This window comes from Danio aesculapii, chromosome 17 (genome assembly GCF_903798145.1).
Source record: "Danio aesculapii chromosome 17, fDanAes4.1, whole genome shotgun sequence".
NCBI lineage: Eukaryota > Metazoa > Chordata > Actinopteri > Cypriniformes > Danionidae > Danio > Danio aesculapii.
Window position 1 is genome coordinate 27,413,194 of NC_079451.1, and position 20,446 is coordinate 27,433,639.

Below are 20,446 nucleotides of genomic sequence, written 5' to 3' on the forward strand. Positions count from 1 at the left end.
CACATCCTCTCTCCCTTAAACCCCCCTCTTCTCAATCACAAGACCCCCAAAGAATAGAAAAAAGCAAGCCATTGCTGCAGTCTATCACATAACCAAAAACAACGACCAGGATTTGGTACTGTAGCCAAAATGATCTTATTGTGTGGTCCATCTTGCAAAGATTGAGCAATAGAAGTTTAATAGAGGTAATATATTCCCCATACAACCTCTCTCTTTCCACCAAACCACAGCGAAACACTCTTTTTCTGCTGCAATCAGCAGACTCACCACATGAAGAGGTGAAGTCCGAAGAGTGTTGGATGACACAAACCAAAAATAAACTCAAATGACGGGCCCGAGTGTCTAAATTAAGACGAGCGTTCCTGCATTCGAAAAGTGAAGAATGTACCTCATTTCCTTTGAATGTTTGGGCTGCAACTTCCTGCAACTGCGTGCAGTATCTGCAGCCTGATGCCACAACAAAAGTATGCGGTTTGCTCAGAGAGAGCGACAAGTAGAGAGATAATGAAGAGAGGCATGAGATGTCTTCATTATATCCAAGTAGCTGCTTAAAAAAACATCAGTCTATCTTAGAAATGATGCAGCTGGAGAGTTCTGCACTTTGACACAACATCAACTTTGTCTGAAAAAAGCAGAACAGACAAATCTAAGATGAAATAGCAATGCATGATACACATGAAAGCCTTCCTGTAGCTCAATTGGTAGAGCATGGCGTTAACAATACCAATGTTGTGAGGTTGACTCCCATGGAAATCAAGAACTGATAAAAAAAATGTGCATCCACAATGCAATGCAAGGATAAAAGCACCTGCCAAATGCATAAGTGTAAATGATTATTCATATGGGAGGTATTGTAGATCTTTTCAGTACAAGCGCAGGCCAAAAACCCATGAGTGCCGTTAAAAATTTCCATTCTTTGACATCATGGCGCCACAAAACCAGGTGACAATTGGAGTCCTGACCCAGAATCCTTCACCCCAGTGACAGCAGCTGCTCAGAGCGACGAGCACCTGCTGAAAAAAATGTTAAATATCAGCTCAAACACCTCAACGACAGGAAGCTCTATCATCAGCTTGCTCTGCACCGCTGTGGTGTATGCGTGTGTGCGCATGAGTGTGTGAGAGAGAGATGCCTTTGTAAATCAAGTGCGTCTGTTAATGTGGGAAGTAAAACTGTGATGTGACGTCCACATCTTTACAATTTGGCAGCACATGTCTTTGACAAACGCTGAAGAAGATCTCGATGGTTTGTCTGTAATTTCAGGTGAAATGTGTTGTTAGTAGAAAGATAACGGTTATGTGAAGGTTACGTCTGCTGAAGTGGCCCAGCATTGATATCTGTGTCTACTGCCGACAAAAATACGGTAGGTTTTATTAGCTGGGAGCTAACTTTTCTTGACTTCATTTTGATAAGTAGATGTTATGAGAACACTTTTAAAGTATTCTCAGATGGTATATTTTGTAAATAAATCACTGTTGTATGGGTTGAGACTTTATAAATTAAAGCCTGAGACTGTTTGAGATTAAATACATTGATAAAAATAAATGAAATCTAAAAATGTTAAACAATCTAAAACAGACATGATAAAAATTACTTAAAAATTGCTTTATATGTGAATATTATGTACAATTTTCCAAATCGGTCGAATATTACAATCATTTATGTGATGTAGAAGTCAAACTGAGTGTGTTCGTCTTGAAATCATTTCAATTTGAATTTCTTCAATGTTCAAAGTAAAATGTCTAGAGCACTATTATGCTACTGTCTGCTTAACGATCAAAATGTGTTACATTTGTTTTATTCATTTGTTTTATTGTTTTGATTTGTTCAACATTGTTTCGTTCAACTGTAAGATCAGTCAAGAAACTTTCACATTTTTAAATCTATATCTTCATTAGGCCTACTATAACAATGTTTCAGATTGATGCTGTTTAAATACTCAAATACTCAATACTAAATCAATAAAAAGGAAACGTTTTCTTCTTCAGTCACAGAGAAGTGTTGATAGATTAACACTGGTGGGATTTTTTGATACAGGGATTTTTTTTGAAGAAAATCCCTATAGATAAGATTTTTGTAGCAGCTGCCAAATACTTAATTGATTTAATTGTTTTCAGACTCACTCTATTTATAATCCAAATCATTCCTTCACAATATGTTAATTTATTAATGTGATATTACTCTTTATTTATTTTTAGGGTAAGCTTCAGGCATAAACAGTCTTTTTTTGGTGCAGGAAAATCCTAACATCAAAAAAAACATCAAAACATAAAAACAAAATAAAAAAATTAATACAATTTTATATACTGTATATATATATATATATATATATATACACACACATATACATACATATATATATATATATATATATATATATATATATATATATATATATACATATACATATATATATACACACACACACACACACACACATACACATATATATATATATTACATATATTTATATATATATATATATATATAAATTATATAAATATATATATATATATATATATATATATATATATATATATATATATATATATATATATATATATATATATATATATATATATATAAATTCCAAGTACTGGCTTGGCTCTGATTGTTTGGTGTGAATCAGTCAAGTTTATCCCTCGTGTCTCAACCTTTTGGCCTCTGTATGCTCGCCAGCATTATGTTGAGACAGCGCACAGCAATACATGAAAATCCTGTGATTCTGTCAGTGGGATTTCAGAGGCATTCGATCTGTTTGCCTTCATTTCAAAACTACAGAAACACTTTCCCTGTAACAGGAGAAAACAGAGGCCTGAAGGAGCACGGAACCATCTGCCATCAATAATACACCCTATATGACTTACTTTCTCCTGCGTAACAAAAGACATTTAGAAAAAAAAGAGTTTTTTTTAAATGTAAACTCTGAAAATGTACCGGAAGTTAATTACATGATCTTTGTGTATTGATCAATCCAGAAAAAAAGTGTCATATCAAACTCTAATAATATCAAGGAGAGTCGATTTGTTAAACTGCAGAGTTTGCATTTTAAAAAAAGAACTTGCTTCCTTATTTTTTAAAAGTTGAATCGAATTTACTTAAACTGACATTAAACTCACTTAAAACATCAAATTAAATCTTGCATAACTTAAAAAATTAAGTTGAAATATTATTATTATTTATTTATTAAATAAAGTTATTTCAACTGACATGAAAACATTTGATTGCCGTGACATATTTCTTTACGGTGCGATTTTCAACATCAAAAGTTGACGGAGCATTGCATAAGATGCAATTCAAAAGCACAAATAAATACAGTTAAATCATGAGCTACAGACAATTTCTGTTAAAATACACATTCACATGATTTTTCACGGTGTGGAAGACAAAACAAGCACTAAATTATTTCCAGTAAGTGATGAAAAAGATCTCCCATGTCATGCAAACATTAACTGTGCTGCATATTTCATCGGAACCAAAAGCATCTGACCTTGTCGTGCATCTCCAGAGATGAATTTGCACTGTTACCGATAGGGTCAGGAGGTCAGTGGAAAGTCTTGTCTCTGTTTGGAGATCCTGCTTTGATTCAGGCTGTTCTCCCAAACAGTCCCAGAGGCACACAGTGTTCTTACTGACCCGAAGGTTCAGCTTTTCCTGACCCGACAACAGTTTCTCACGAGTCCAAACCCCACTGAGACATACACATTGACTTAGCACATTAGCTCTGATTATTTATCTGCTTCTGGCCTATTTAAATGCTTGGACTTGTGTGTTTACACGTGTGTGCTGTAGAAAATAGCATTACAGCATTACAAACAAGCATTACTTGACATACACTAAAAAAACATATTTTGTTACGAACATGGAACGTTCAAAAAACTATCCACGTTGTTTTTTGAACGTTTCATGTTCATAACACAAAATAGCTAAATCTTAGCAAGAATAAACACACATACACGTGTTTAGTGTAACCCTAATCTTTTCATTCATTCAAATAACCGTCTGAAACTCAGCGTGTGAGTTGGAAACAATTTGTCTAGAATCCATAAAGAGGATTAACCTCCTTTAACAGATCTGGACCTGAACTGTTTTTCCTACCCTGCGGTTTCTTATTGAACGTTAAATATAAAATAAATATTTGTGGTTTGTGGTTCCTTTTTTATTCTCAAAAAATAGAAAATATATGCTTCGTTAATTCCCTCTTTGTTACAGTATGATAAATCTTACAGAAATAATTAAATGCAGCTACTGTATTGAAAATCAAAAGAGAATATTTCTAAATAATTAGTGGTCACAAAGACCTAGACTAGGGGTTTTCAGTTGTTTACATGCTAGAAAATTTCTAAATATGGTCTTTTTTGTTAGGTGAGAGCGACACCATCCTATTATCCTGGACTGACACTGTTTCAATTTACTATGATCGTCTATGTGAAGCTGCTTTGACACAATCTACATTGTAAAAGCGCTATACAAATAAAGGTGAATTGAATTGAATTATTATAAATAGGACTAAAATAATAATAGGAAAGTTACAGTATGATAAATCTTACAGAAATAATTGTATGCAGCTACTGGAATGAAAATCAAAAGAGAATATTACAAAAAACAGTGGTCATAAAGACCTAGATTAGGGGTTTTCAGTTGTTTACATGCTACAAAATTCCTAAATATGATCATTTTTTGTTTAGTGAGAGAGACATAAACATGGGGAACTGCGGCTCTTTTGATCCTGATGATGAATTCTCCTACCATCCAGATGAATGGTGCGACCAGTGTAACTGCCCCAAGCCTCCAGTCAGTCAGGTGTGTGTTTGAGCTTCTGTGTTTGTGTGTGTACTGTGTTTAAATTCCACTTCCGGTTTAGAAAACCTTTACTCAAAATGACTGAAACAAATCATTCTAAATAATAAGGCTGAATAAATAATAAAGCGCTGACTGAATGAGCTGTATATATTCTATCATGCTGTTTTTTTAAAGTCGGAAAAGTAGTATGTTTATCAAACAGTGCTTTACAATATAATTGTCTCCTTTTTACTTCTAAGCATTTTGAAACCTCCATTTCGATCATAAACGTTTATAAACAACAATCATATGTATATATAAACCTATACAGAAGTCATTTTGAGTGCAACCATAATACTGCTAATCTGCTTATACTTTTAATACTCTTGCTAAAACTCTTTAACGCTAAAGATTTCTTTAGATGGTGTTAGATGAGGGGAATAATGTCACCTTATTGTATTCTGGTTTAAATAATTATTATTTCATTCTTAGAGCAAATTTTCGGCAAATCTATTGGCAGTCTACTCTCATAATTCACTTAAAGCAACATGAAGCTTAATCATAATTTACAACATATAATATATATTTAAAATACAAGCAGCCCTATAATAAGGGAGTATATAACTTCCCTGGAAATGTTATGTATTTTTTTTTCACCTCAAAATGAAACAATAAACTAGCCAAGTGTGCTAAACCCATGACTAGTGCAAAGAAGTCGCATTAGGCTCACTAGTACACATAGCAGTCAGTTCGAAGCATCGGAACTGGTGATAGAACATACCACACAAGTGTTTTCATTATTTTCTACAATTCACAAATACATTTGAAAATCTCTTAGGTTGATGTAGGCTAATTAAGGTAGCTAATGGTTAGCCAACTGTGCTAGGGATGTGACAAGATATTGGGTTGATGGACAAGGATCATTGCGCCCCCTCAAAATTCCTGTAGGATCATCATTGTTGGGGAAAGTGACTTTTAAATGTAACATATTACAATCTTCAGTGACTTTTTTTTAAGTAACGTCATCTTAACGTCCTTTTAAGTAATGTGTTATTGTTGTGTTTTTTTCCATCTCGGCTGGGCTTAACACGTAATATATTACTTATGGAAGTAACTTTTCCCAACACAGAGGATCATCAATGGACGCACTGTATAATTCACACGGTGAAGCTGAAAATGATCATCTCCAACTTTATAAAATGTGTTAGTTTTCTGTTCGTGAGGCAGTTGAGAAATGGCAGGCAGTAATGTGTGAAAGTGACAGAAGTGTTTAAAGGAGAAGCAAGCAAAAGGAAGTGGTGGAGTCATTCTCTAAACTAAATGCATTACAAATGTCTGTGGTTTATAACACAAGGCAAAACACAATGATCTCTCACAAAGTGCTACACAAAGCGTTTTTTGAAAAATGATCAGATGAAATCGAAATGGAATGTGCGCTCGAAAAAATTTGGGTGCTTTCAAGACTAGTTGGGGTTAAATATAAACAAAAATGTAAATTTAGGTTATTATTTTTAGATTTTTATCTTACCCAAATCTATTTTTTTCATAACCCAGCATGTGTTATTGCAGGAAATCACTCTGTCTGAAATCGCTTGACGTTTAACTTTGTTTAGTTAGTTGAAAATAATTTATGATAGTGCTAAATGACGTTAGGTGTGAGAAAGGAATGAAGATGAAAACCTTTAAAATGAAAAGCAACAGTTACAATATGGACAAACCCAAATAAAAGGGTTAACATTCTTAATTACATTTTTAAGGTCAAAATTTATATTTTTCATAAAGTTGTGTTGAAACATATCATCAATTTGGATGTATGTTAAAGCAAACCGATAATCTCAGCCATCAGCTAAATGTGGATGACCACTGACCTCACACTGATGTGTTAAAAACAGCACAACCTCAGTTTGTTTCTTAACACGATACTAAAAACAGATGCCATGTTGTTTCAGTTTAAATGAGGTTAAAATATGGACAAACCCTACAGTTTAGCTTAAGCAGTGTTGAAAATTTAATTCATAAAAAACATGTAAACCTCAGTGGTGGGGTTTGTCCATATTTGTGCTTCAATTTAAAAATCTTTTCAAGCATTTGATAATCTAAACACAATTTGGCTGCACGTTCCTGTTAAAGACAAAGATTAAATTAACTAATTACAAATAATGTCAGTTTCCACCACTGACCCATTTCTTCAGACAGGTCAACCCACTAAAGGTTACATAACTTAAAGGAAATGAGACTTTGTGTTGGTAATCAATTTGGTACTTAAATCTCTAGCTAAATTTGAAACACATTTCCTAGTGATTTGCTTTTATTAAAGTAATTTAGGAAATAAAGAGAACAACAGATGCTGTTTATGGCATAATCAGAGTGGTTGAATGTTTACTCGCACTTTGGTGGTTCTTTCATTATTGCTTGTGAAAGAAGAAAATAAGAAGAGCTCCACCCTGTTTAGGGAAGTGGCTTTGTGCTGTTTATGACGTTATTAACATGGATTAAAGAGGCCATATATTGAGGTTTTGATTTCATAAAGAGATATTGCTAGCCATAACCAAATACTCATAACTGCTACCCTCAGCTAAATGCTGTGTGATTTACAGTCACCATATTTGTTTGGGGTTTTGACACCGTTTTCTATGTTTTCTCACACAGAACTTTGATCCTCTGATTCCATATCCATCTCAATACACACCTCCACCATCATCTCCTCTTCCAGGTGAGCTGATTTCCCACAGATATGCTGTTAAATGGGGCTTGGCATATCAAAGTCTTATCTTCTGTGTTTTGCAGAGAACCTGGTAGTGGCCATATACAAATATGATCCAGCCCACAGTGATGACCTGGGGTTTGAGAAAGGGGAGAAGATGAAAATCCTAAACTGGTAAGCAAGATTGATGCTACATCAGGCTGACATTGTAACCTGCATGCATTGTAAAATTGCTGGGTTCAAAACAAGTATTTCATGTTGTCCTAACACAAATTGAATAGGTCAACTTAATTGTTTTAACAAATGTTAGTAGATTAAACATAAAATAATTCAGATGTTCCCAAAAACACAAAAGAAATATGTTTTTCAACTTATTTTAAATATGTAGTTTGAACATTTACTTTTTTTTAAGTGTATAGCAGTAGCAACACCTGAGTTCAGATGCAAAAATCTCATCTGCCATATAAATAGATTTTTCTTGGGCTCCTGGGTCACACTTTATTTTTATGGTCCGTTTGTTGAATTAGGTTACATTGCATCTACATGCCAACTTATTCTCATTAGATTATAAGAAGACTGTTAGGTTGAGGTTAGGGCTAGTGTAAGTTGACATGTACTTGCAAAGTTTCTTATTGTCAGTTAAATGTCTGTTAAAGGAGCAGTATCAACAGATATTAAACAGACAGTCTACTAATACTCAAATGGACCATCAAAATAAAGTGTTACCGGCTCCTGTGTGTAGGTCCAATAAATTCACTTTTACGGTGAATAATACATGATAGTACATCATTTAAAGATGAAAACCCTTAAAATGAAAAGCAACACTATAAATTTAGGTTGTCTCAAGCCAAACTTAAAATATAAACAAACCCAAACACGTGGGTTCATTTTTAAACTAAAACTTTAAAGATGTATCAATAAATCCATTTTATAGTTAATAAAACACTTATTTCATTGCCTCATTGCTGAAATAACTGAACATGAACATAAAATGCTCAAGGAACAATGCTCATTTTAGGAAAAAGTTTTAGACTTTGCACCAGAACACTTGTAATAAGAATTATATTACAACATTTTTTGGAGATTTATATCTGACAGTAGCTCAAGTTAGCAGGTATGTGAATTGATCTAAATTTGTAGATTACAATAACTACAAGTAATGACCTCACTATCAAGTAGCGTAACTTTATAGTTTCTTTGACATTTATTATGAAATTTACTACAAATACAAACATGCAAAATACCAGAAAAACTGTGGTTTGACAAAAATATCCAGTAGTTCTATTTCATTACTCTTTTGATGTATTTAATACGTTAATCCGATGTGTAATATCCCACATTTCTGTGAATACTTCCTGTTAGTGTTACTACACTAAAACCCAGGGCTGTGCGAAATGGCAAAAATGCAATCTTGATTATCATTTTCCATATTGAACGATAACGATATATTTCGATATCAGTTGTAATGCTTAAAGATTTAAAAGAGCAACCCAAAAATGACTGAAGCCACAAAAATTAGAGGGTCCACTAAACGGCATAACATTTTCGGCTGATAAATTTTGGGTGGCTGAAAATTCGGTGCATCTCTAATATCAACACACTTTTAGATTCCTACAAATTTCTGCTGTGTGATCAATATCTGTGCTATGTGATCAATAGTCCAGAGCTTATCATTGTTATTGACAAATTTTACTGTGATTCGATATATTATTGTTTATCGGCCCGGCCCTACAAAAACCCACCAAAAAAATCAGTTAATCACAATGATGTACAATGTTTCAACTCAGAGTTGCGAAGAATGACAGAACTATTTTGTCTGGCTTTAAACAACATTTGCATTGGAGAACTCAAATTCAAATGCTTTTCAGTGGATTTCAGATAAATGACAGCAGTGAATAGAATTTGCCAGCCTGATCTCACGAGGAAACGAAACTATTTTACAAATTAGCAAATAAATAAAAAAAATGCTGTGAGATTGTGTTGCATTTGCTGTATCTCTTGCATGTGTCTGTGTGTTCTGAGATGAATCTCATACGCAACAGAATGTCATCACTTTCAGTTCAGGAAATCAGTAGTGGCATCAGTGTAACTTCGAACAAAATGTGGCCATGCTGGCAAGAAAAGCTCACAAAATACAAATCAATTCATCACAACTTAGAGCCCTTTTGTGAAGTTATCAACAGTATTCTATATTAAATTGGCCTTCTCTTCAATCGCATCAATAAATTCATTGGTTTCTGTTTAGTTATAAAACTTTTAATGGGAGAACTCTATATTTACAGTCACTTCATAACATTCAGGAAACATGTCCAAATCTGCGTTTGGTCGCTACTCTTTTCAGTCACCTTAAAGCTCAACACTTTCATTCCAGTACCATCCTTTATAAATTCAATCCAGTCAATAGTACAAGATCACTGTGCTTGTTTTTAGTTTTTCCTTGGTTTTATATGTTTTTAATCTGCATTTATGAAATTGTTATTGTATTGTGTCCCTGCTGCTTCGTATCTGCTTTTAATGTTGCCTCTTGGCCAGGTTGTCACTGTAAATGAGAACTGGTTCTCAATTGACTTACCTGGTTCAATAAATAAAGGTAAAGTTAAATTGAAAGTCACAACTTTAGGTAGAGGTCTGTTTTAATGTTGTGTGCAGTTTTAAGAAGAGGCACTATCCTGGTTTAAAATATAACACATGTGTCTTAGTGATGATCCTGAATGGTACATGGCGGAGTCTCTGTTCACCGGCCAGAAGGGTTACATACCAAAGAATTTTGTAGCAAAACTGAACAGCATGGAGACAGAACCGTAAGTAATGCAACGCTCACTCGCATAAAGTCACATACACCCAAACAAATACACACAATTAAATGTATTTATGCAGATGAAATCATCAGAATGACGTCTGGGAAATACCACCCACTTCTGTGGCTGAAATGTTTCACTTAGGATACCCCTTACCGTTTATGACATATGATCAGGGAGTCAGTAAAGAAAAAAAAAATACTCCCACAAATTACACATGTTTCTGAGCATCTCTATGTTGAACCACTGCAGTGGCTGCTGACACCACATTTGTGCGTTAAGTTCCAGTCTGTGAATGTTTTTCTTCCAATCGTGGGAGGACTGAAAAGCACCAAGTCTGAATTTTTGTAACTCAAATGAAGTGAAAACCCTAATAAAATGACAATGTTGTGTCGCAGGTGGTTCTTTAAAAATCTCTCCAGGAATGACGCCATGAGGCAGTTACTGGCTCCTGGAAACACACAGGGCTCGTTCCTCATCAGAGAGAGCGAGACGCAGCCAGGTAGCCTTGCACTTCTCTCCACAACAATAGCAATATCTAAAAACATACAGTTATATAAAGGGCACATCTGACAGAGTTATCACATTATGGCTTTGATATTTTTCTAGATTTAAATAGGTAAAAAATTATGCAATATTAATAAATAAACAAGTTAGACAGGTTATTAAGGATATAAACATTTTATTTTTGCTTGTTCAATTCAATACCGAATTCTATATCTCAGCTATATTTAATGCATTAGCATTATGTCATTTTGTATGTTAGTTATTATCATATCTTAATTAATATATGACTTATTATTTTTATATTAACCACACATAATTTCTTTAGGTTACTTTTATTTTATTTGATGGTAGAACTGTGTAATCTAAAAAAAATAACCAACATTTATTAAAGTCAAATAAAAATAAATGTGATTGTGAAGCTTAGATTTTATGTTTTTAGCATTTTATTTTAATTAAAATCAGAAAGACATTATTTAAATGCATTAATAAGTTAATCATAAGACATTAAAATGTAAGTGAGTGAGTGAGTTAATGAATTTATTACTTGTAAAGGGTTGTATTATGCTTTTAACACATATAACTTGTAAGAAACAAAGCACAAAGAACATTCCAAAAAGAAGTACTGAATCTGAACTCCCTCAAATGCCTCAACTGTAGTCCTGAGCTTGCTTCTGGGAATGTATGACACAATATTACAAATGTAAATAATTAACACCCATCCCATGTCCAAGAATTGCTGTTTTACAGATCTAATATACAGATACACATGCGACTGTTTATATTAGACATAAGCAACATTACCTGAACTCGTGTTTTTTGTGCGCTTATAAACTATAACCCTTATCTGGAAAGAGGGTGGAGAGCAGCAACTTGTTTGCACGTAAAGAGACAACAACACAAAAGCAGCCTGTTTTTGCTTCCACATTAAAAATGGGCGAATGTAGCATAGACTAATGAATGATTTGTATTCATGAGGAATTATTGTGCAACAATCACTTTTTAAGGGGTTTAAACACAGTTGTATGTCAACAGTGTGTGGATATAGCCAGCCTCTAATTGTGAAAATGTGTTAATTAAATTTTTTTTATAATCACACTTGATAAAAACAGTCAGCAGAAACACTTTGATTGACATTCTCCCTTTGTACATGTCATAAAAGGGGAAAGCCCCACCCAGGGGGCAGACTGGGACAAAATTTAGCCCTAGCAATGTAGCCACACCAGCATAATCGCACACCGACACAGACCCACCCACAGACACGCACATTCATTACTTATATTGGTGTACAGATGGTGAATTAATATAAGCAGTACTGTATGTAATAGATATGTAAACATTTAATATATGTGACTGGAACAAAAACAACCTGATTACAACAAATTTATACATACAGTAAAAACTAAATAAAAATAATCAGTGAATCTTGTAGAGTCCGTGTGCTGTCTATGTCGTTTGTCTGCTATTACTTATGACAGGAGTCACCTGTGAATGAATGTGAATCACAAACACACACACACACACCTTTACACACAAATGGACATGCAGCACTAGCAACACTTCAGCATACTTTTATACACAGATAACTATATTTGCCATTCTCTGCAGAGTTGTCATTCTCTGCGCCCCTACCGAAGGATTAATTACATACTGTAACCTTTGCATGTATTTAATGTTTTACTTTAAAGACTAGCTATGTATTCAGAGTTCACTACAAATGTCTACAGTATGGCTATAGCTATAGGTTCTTTTGCGTGTTAGACTATATTGCTAGTACAGTGGCATACAGTAGTCTGTATATCCTAAATCCCACGTTATCTGCTGATAATGACATTTTAAAATGTACAAGAGTTCTACGCTAAGCTTACTGTTAAGCACAGTGTAGGTTACTGTCAACAACTGTCAGAAGTAGTGTGAATGGTGTTAAAATGACTTAGTATATTTTAGTATGATGACTTAGAAGTATATTTTCTGTTTTCTTCTTACCTCCTCTACCTCACTACTGTCCTCCGATGCAGCCGCCAAATTTAAACCTTTTGAGAATTATTCTGTTAATTTTATGCATTTGGCAGCGTCTGATTTTAGAGCCCTTCTTTGCTTTCTTGGAGCTTTTCGGCACCGACAATTAGCTTGTGTTGCACTTACTGTTTGTTTGACATTCTTGCCAGGTTTTAATTACGTCAGCGTAACCTCTGATTGGGTCAGCCCCTCTCGAAACCAGCCGGCCATCGGCAATTGGGCTAAATGCTTAACATTTAACATTATTATTACTATTATTATTATTACTATTTTTATCATCATCATAATATTCACATCTTGAAAGAGATAAAAGCTGCCTGCATGTAAAAACAATACATATTAAGAAAAAAAAAAAAAAAAATTGACTTGCCCACATTTAAAAATTGGTCCGGCCCTTTTAGCATTTGCCAGAATTGCCAGATGGCCAATTCGCCCGTAGCCCCACCTATTAATGATGATCTCTCCCTCATTAGCATAAACAGCCCTAAGTTAGAAGCAGCCATCTGCCATTAGAGCTTTAATCTGCTGCTATAGTGATACTTGGGCTTTTGTAGCTCCACCCCTTTGCACAATCTCATTTGAATTTAAAGCAACAGTTAACAAAATGGCAAAGTTTGGATCAAAGTCTAAAAGAGGCAGCTTCAAAGAGTTATAAAACATTATTTGTGAGCTATTTTGGGCTGAAACTTCACACACGCTCTGGGGACACCTTTACATCTTGTAAAAAGGGGCATAATAGGTCCCCTTTAAGATATTTTAAGATGAAACACACTTGAGATGAGCAAAAAGCATAATGTGAGCCATTGAACACATTGAAGTCATTCCGAGGCACCCTTGGGCCCGTCTACTAGTAACCCCAGAACCATAACCAGTGTTTATTAAGTTCAAACTAAAAATTATCAGTCTTATGAAGATGAATGTGCGAGTGTATGTGCTCTTGACTCCAAATCATAATCCTGTTGTTTTGGTGCCTTAGGTAGTTTCTCCATCTCTGTGAGAGACCTGGACCCCATGCAAGGGGACATCATCAAGCACTACAGGATTCGCAACATGGACGCAGGTGGATTCTACATCACCAACAAGATCTCCTTCAGCTCCCTATCAGAACTCGTCAAACATTATTCACGTATGTTCAAGAGTTCATTTGTGCCTTACACACATTTGCTGTCAGGTTATTTTGCTTTTAAATATTAGTGAAGACTTCAGAATTGTCAATTGTAGTACAGTAGAAAAGTGTCATCATCTGTTTATCGGTCTCTGTGTAGGAGAGGCTGATGGACTGTGCACTCGGCTGGTAAAACCGTGTCAGACCAGAGCGCCCCAAAAACCCTGGTGGCAGGATGAGTGGGAAGTGCCTCGCGAGTCTCTCAAACTAGAGCGCAGACTGGGGCAGGGACAGTTCGGAGAAGTATGGATGGGTAAGTACTTAGCAGTGTTTTCTCAATTGTTTTGTAGAGTTAAAGGTAGTCTAGGCCACTTCAGATGAGCTATGAGTTGTTAACGCTATAGATCCTGCTAGACCTGTATATTCATCGACGAAAGCCATGCCTCCTCTAAAACATATGATTGCACACAGGCATAGTATAGTTAGTAATGCATAGTAATGTTAGACCCAAGACCAGAAGTGACAATATGAGGGAGAGATTACCTCAAGTCTCATTCAGCAATGAGAATACATTACAACAGGCATATTACACTAGCAACACAACACATGTGCTTGTCCACCAAAGCATTTTATCCTAAGGCACTTGCATTTTTTCTGTTGTTTTCAATGAGTGCTGAATTTTTAAAATGCCAACAGTGTGACAAGGCGCTGTTTCCCCACAATTTTTAAATAAGCAGTTGGAGAATATTCAACTTATATAATATTCAAGTTAAATGCAGCACTGCAGAACAGCTCTCAAGTATTCTCAAATATATAGCCTTGGTGGACACACCCTGCTAGTCTGCATAGTCAGGGGTGGACTTAGTGATCTGGGGGCTCTAAGCAATTCCAGGTATGAGGCCCCTAAAACACTCTCTTTCTCTATAGATATTTGATTTCTCTCCATTTTTTGTAAGTAAACTGCATCTTAAAAATATGTTTAAAATGGAATGTTTAAAGTGGAACCTATATTCGCAAATAAAAAGTAAGCTTACAAATTATATACAGTTAATTAGCTTGTGATAAAATTTTAATATTTGCATGTGCAGTAAGGAAGGAACATTCCACTATTCATGGGGCCCCCTGATTTAGAAAAGAATAACTTTAAAATCCTAATGGTTATAGACAGATTTTACAACATATGATAGAAAAATTATCAAGCATGTTATCAAGCATAGTTGTGATGTATATGCCTTCATTTAAGCTCTTCACAGGTTCTTAGGTGATAAAATCACCATCACATACATGCACATACAACTAACAAAATTATATTCACCTTATTCTTCGCGTACGAGCGGGCACAGCCATTTCAATCTTTTTGGCTCAAGACTTCCGGTCTTATTCACTTCCATAACAGCTATGCTGCTTGATGTTGCAAACTGATATTTTCTTATATGACTCTACTTTGTCTGTATAATCATGCAAACACTTGTTTGTAGAGCTAGTAGTTTGACCGTTTTCTGCCATTTATTATTCCTAGTCATTTCTCTCATAGGCAGCTGAATTGGAAGTTCTAAAACAATCGCAAAAACGAGCACACTTCTGCATTGAAGAATAAGGTCAATACATAGCACAATCAGTGAAAAATGTTCTTCACTGGCATTAATGCTTCCATTGAGAAACTTTAATTAAAAATTCAATTCATCTTAATTTCTACAGCGCTTTTACAATGTAGATTATTTCAAAGCAGCTTAACATAAAAGTTCTAGTAAATTGAAATTGTGTCAGTCCAGTTTTCAGAGTTGAAGTTCAGTTTAGTTCAGTTCAGTCTAATGTAAATGTCATTGCTAAAAGCCAAAACACCAACAAGCAAATCCAACACTACGCAAAGAACCCGTCCATTTCACACATAGTTCTATATAGTGGAAATATATAGTGGAATTATATAGAGTTCTATATAGTGGAAAAATGCTTTAGTTTTAGAAAATGTCCTTCACACATAAAAGTTTAGTAAGAAAGACTTTTTAAAACAAAGACAAACAAAACAAAATGCATTACAGCATCCAGGTGTCGCACCTGCCCAGGTCTGCCTGTGCTTGTCTGGAATCGTTTCGCAAGCAAACATTAAGAATTGGACCATCATGAATGGTTATAGACAAACAGGCATCTACAGGCTTGTGTGGTGTGTATATGCTGCTTTTACCAGAATACAAATGAGTGTCAGCGACCACCTGGCATGTCAGAACTGTAAATAGAGTAAGCTTGTTGGAACATTTAACTGGTTGAGCCCTCAAAATAAGCAGATTCAGCAATTTGGTGGTGCTCATGCTGTGATCTAAGGTACTCATACACATAAACCTGTAAGATCAGGCTCATTCTTACAGATATAACTGAATACAAATATCTCAAGCATAGATTACAATGGTACTAGTCATCCAAACTCACTTTGGATCACTTTAATAGATACTAATTATATAGGCAAGGCAAGTTTATTTATATAGAAAGAAAAGTTTAGGAAAATAAAAACAAATAATATAAAAACAGATTAAAATGTGTTAAAACAGGTTCTAAAAGAATAAAATAGAAAAGAAAGACAATAGTGGGATCTGTCAGACGTAGCACAGTGCTCATTCAGTAAAGACACAGCTGAACAGATATGTTTTAAGTCTTGATTTGAATTTGCCTAATGTTGGAGCACATCTGATCATTTCTGGAAGCTGATTCCAGCAGCGAGGGCTGTAATAGCTGAAGGCAAATTCCCTCTGCTTTGACTGAACCCTTGGAATTTCTAGTTTATATGATCCTAAGGATCCGAGTGATCTGTTAGGTTTGTATTCATTAAGCATATCTGTAATGTATTGAGGTGCTAGGCCGTTTTTGAGAAGAGGATATACTAATTTAGTATAATAATACTACATAGTTCAGAACACTTTTGAGACAAAGGCAACATTCAAAGGCAAAGATAAACAATTTTATCTAGTATTTACTTGTAATACAATGCTTGTTTCCTAAACCTTTTTTTAAGAATGGAAGCTTGTAATATTATTATGTAATACTAATTAAACACAACTCATTTTGTGATGTATGGATGTATGCAATGAAAAATGTATGGTCTAAACAGTTTGTGAGGTGAAAATATTAGTCTTTATTTTATGTTTGTAAGCATTTTAACTTTGATCATAGTGTAGTTATTTAGTATTATATTTTAAATGAGCATATTACGTGTTATGTTTTTGTTTAGTTACCAAACATGATGCCCGGTGTTGAGATTAAAGTAACATCATTCATCATATATGGCCTTCATTTCTGGTTTTTATGATCTTATTCTGAGAAGATTTTCCTCTATTTACTATGTCCAGTTTTCAAGCATATTCAAACAACAGCAGTGATATTACACTTGTGTTGTGTTGACTTCAATTCGACTCATGAAAGTCATTTCAAAACTGTAAGTTTAAACCACTTCCTGTCCCTGGTTGCTGTAGCAACCATTTGTTTCTCTCACACCTGTAAAACTCCATGACCGTGTAAGCCCGCATCATAGCTCCATTTGGTTGAGCAGTGAATAGCTTTCCTCATTCAAATGAAAGAAGCGTTACATGTAATGAACTGTTCCGTTTATTAAAGCTCAGTGATTTTCATTGCTGATTACATCACACAAATGAGCCCCAAAGAAATAAAAGACGTTATCAGACAATCAGACAGTAAACATTGAAGAAAAACATTGTGAAAATTTTCACAGAGCAAACACCCTTATTGCAATTCATTCTCACGATGAGAAGTAGCATGTTTTTCCACATGGTTTCTTATTTGTCAGTGCCTTTATAAGTTTCAGAAGTCTGCTATCATTCACTCACCCACATCATTCTTCAGTGGAATACTAAAGAACAAGGGAACAGAATCAACCAGTTTGATTTTAAGAGACCGGTGGGTAAATAAATGCATTTTATTTAGAGAAGAACCATAGACTCTTATTATAATGTTGCCTGAAACGTTGTGGCTATCAAATTGTAGCTGTGGTTTGGGTAAGTGCAAAAATTCTCCAGAAACAGTTTTACATGTCTATTTACAACCCTAAGTATTGGCCCTGGAAGTAAAAGGTCTGATTTGACCTTATTTGGATGGGTCATGAATATTAATGAGCTCTGTCACATCATTCTATTGTATGATGTACTCTTAAATACACAAGCAAAATAATATTTCAGACTGTCAAAAATATTTAAACAAATTGATTAGATGCCTGAAAAAATGAAATCGTTTCAAATAAAGTGTTAAAGAAAGTCAAATTAGCTTGGAGTGAGTGAGCTCTGTAAGCAAGTAGAGAAACCTAGTTTGTTCCTGAATTGTATTGTAGATGTTTAGTCTGTGTAATGATCTGATTCACATATTTTTGTGATATTTTGTTTAAAGAGCCCATATTATAGATGAAATAGGGTCATATTTCGGTTGTAAGGGTCTCCAACAACAGTCTAATATGCATGCAAGGTCAAACAACACTTTGATGGTCTTATAATATGCATTTATTTTTACCTAATTATCCCAGCGACTCCCATATGAATCGTTCAGCGATTCATTTGTACCCAAACCCCTCCTCAGCGCGAAGCTAATCTGCGCTGATTGGACCGATGACAGCCTGCTGCGATTGGTCGACGACACTGACAGGCTTCAGCACGAGGCAGAGTGAAATGCCCAGCAGATTATCAACAATATAAAAGTAGTCACAGTGTACACACGCTTCATAGTGGATTTTGGCTGCCAGTGGGTGAATGTAAACACAGACGATGGACTAGAAAATACTGACGACTAACTATTTTATCAAGCAAAAAGTCCAAGAACTGGCGAGGATATGTCCTAGCAGTCTACTTGCTCTTTTTACACACACGCACACACAGGGCCGGCGCGTCCAGAATAGAGACGGCGCGGCGGCGACACCTCCCTCCCCCTCCGCGTCCTCAGTTACATCCGCGATTACAACCCTAAGATTTCAACCGCGACACCCCCTAAAGTCCTCACTTGACAAACGGGTCCCTTTGATCACCCTTTGCCTAGAGCTTTACCCTATTCAGAGACACGCACACACACACATCAACCTCCTAAGAGGAGACACTCACACAAACGACCGTCCTCAGAGGAGCCACACACACACACATTACACACACACACATAGCTGACTATCCATAAACAAAGCGGCACGCGTCGCGTTTTCAACGTAGCTTTACACGCGATATGAGAATATAAAGAGTTAACCTGATACAGCACACGCGGTTACAAGTAACAAAACACAACTAAATGCATAATTTGCAAGCTAGAGTAAACGAGGCAACACTTTTAATCGCACGTACTTACACTGGTGAAATGGGGGAAGAAACTGATTCATGATCCACTGATCCTTGTTCTGACAGTCTTTACCGATCCTTCCTTTAACAAACTGATGAAGTCTTCTTTGTAAGCAGGTAGTTTCCAGAGGCTCTCGATCTGCTCAAGGCTAGGCTATATGCTAAGGTTTCATCTTTGGGTGAACTGTCAATAATCTCCATCTGCACAGCGTGACTTCATTCTACCGGTGTCTGTGTGTGTCTCTGTGTGTGTGTGTGTGTGTGACTTTTTTCTGTTAGTGGGCGGAGCCGCAGGTTTCAAATCTCCCGGGTTTGCGCGTGCAACTACTTGTGTTTCGTAGCTGCGTCATCGCGAAACACCTAATAACTCGTTATCAAGACGACTCGTTTGAAGCACTATGAGTCGACTCTTTTATAGATGAATCAATAGTTTTAAACACTGTACACTTACAGATTTAAGCCTTAGCTGGATATTTCACTTCACTTAGAGCTGTGTGACACACTACATGGAAGGGCATTTTCAAAAAGCCATAATATGGGCTCTTTAACTATTTATATGAGAATGAGGAAACAATGGTGTTTGAGGCTCACAGTATATCATTTCCACATACTTAAACTCTCTGTTGGTGATCTTCAAGTGTTTCCCTCTACCCAGTTGCACAACCTTGGGGTGCTTTTTGATACACAGTTTAGTTTCAACTTACACTTCAAACACTTGACTAAAATAGCCTTCTTTCACCTACGTAACATTGCGCGGATTGCACCTTTTTTATCACAGCCTGATGCAGAAAGGCTTATCTATGCCTTTATCACATCACGTCTTGACTTCTATAACTAGCAAGCTCTCTGAAACGTTTACAGTACATTCAAAATACTGCTGCACGGGTTTTAATACATACTTCCTCGTGCCACCATATCATTCCTGTACTTCAGCAACTTCACTGGCTTCCTGTTAAGTCACGTATTGATTTTAAAACTCTAATTTTAACATACAAAGCAGTGCACCTGACTACATCTGTGAGCTGGTAACTCTGGCCACTCCCACCCGCAGTCTTCGTTCTTCATCTGGACTGGACTCATCTGCATTTTTCGAAGTGCCACTAAGTTATGGAATGGCCTACACATTAGCATCAGGAATGCCGTTTCTCTGGAATGTTTTAAGAAACCTTTCAGGACTCACCTTTTTACTGTTGCTTTTAACTTAGATTGATTATTTTTGTTA

At 35.6% G+C, this 20,446-nt stretch overlaps 1 protein-coding gene across 1 annotated transcript in view; it reads left to right on the forward strand.

Moving 5' to 3' along the window:
• The first annotated feature begins 1,037 nt into the window (after positions 1-1,037).
• lck (LCK proto-oncogene, Src family tyrosine kinase) overlaps positions 1,038-20,446 on the forward strand; it is a 38,338-nt gene continuing 18,929 nt past the window's right edge. Inside the window, exons 1-8 of the mRNA XM_056476953.1 lie at positions 1,038-1,363; positions 4,689-4,803; positions 7,432-7,495; positions 7,570-7,660; positions 10,186-10,287; positions 10,683-10,786; positions 13,784-13,933; positions 14,073-14,225. Of these exons, the coding sequence (XP_056332928.1) occupies positions 4,705-4,803; positions 7,432-7,495; positions 7,570-7,660; positions 10,186-10,287; positions 10,683-10,786; positions 13,784-13,933; positions 14,073-14,225 (763 nt within the window). The 5' untranslated portion in view covers positions 1,038-1,363; positions 4,689-4,704. The remainder of the gene's footprint in view (positions 1,364-4,688; positions 4,804-7,431; positions 7,496-7,569; positions 7,661-10,185; positions 10,288-10,682; positions 10,787-13,783; positions 13,934-14,072; positions 14,226-20,446) is intronic.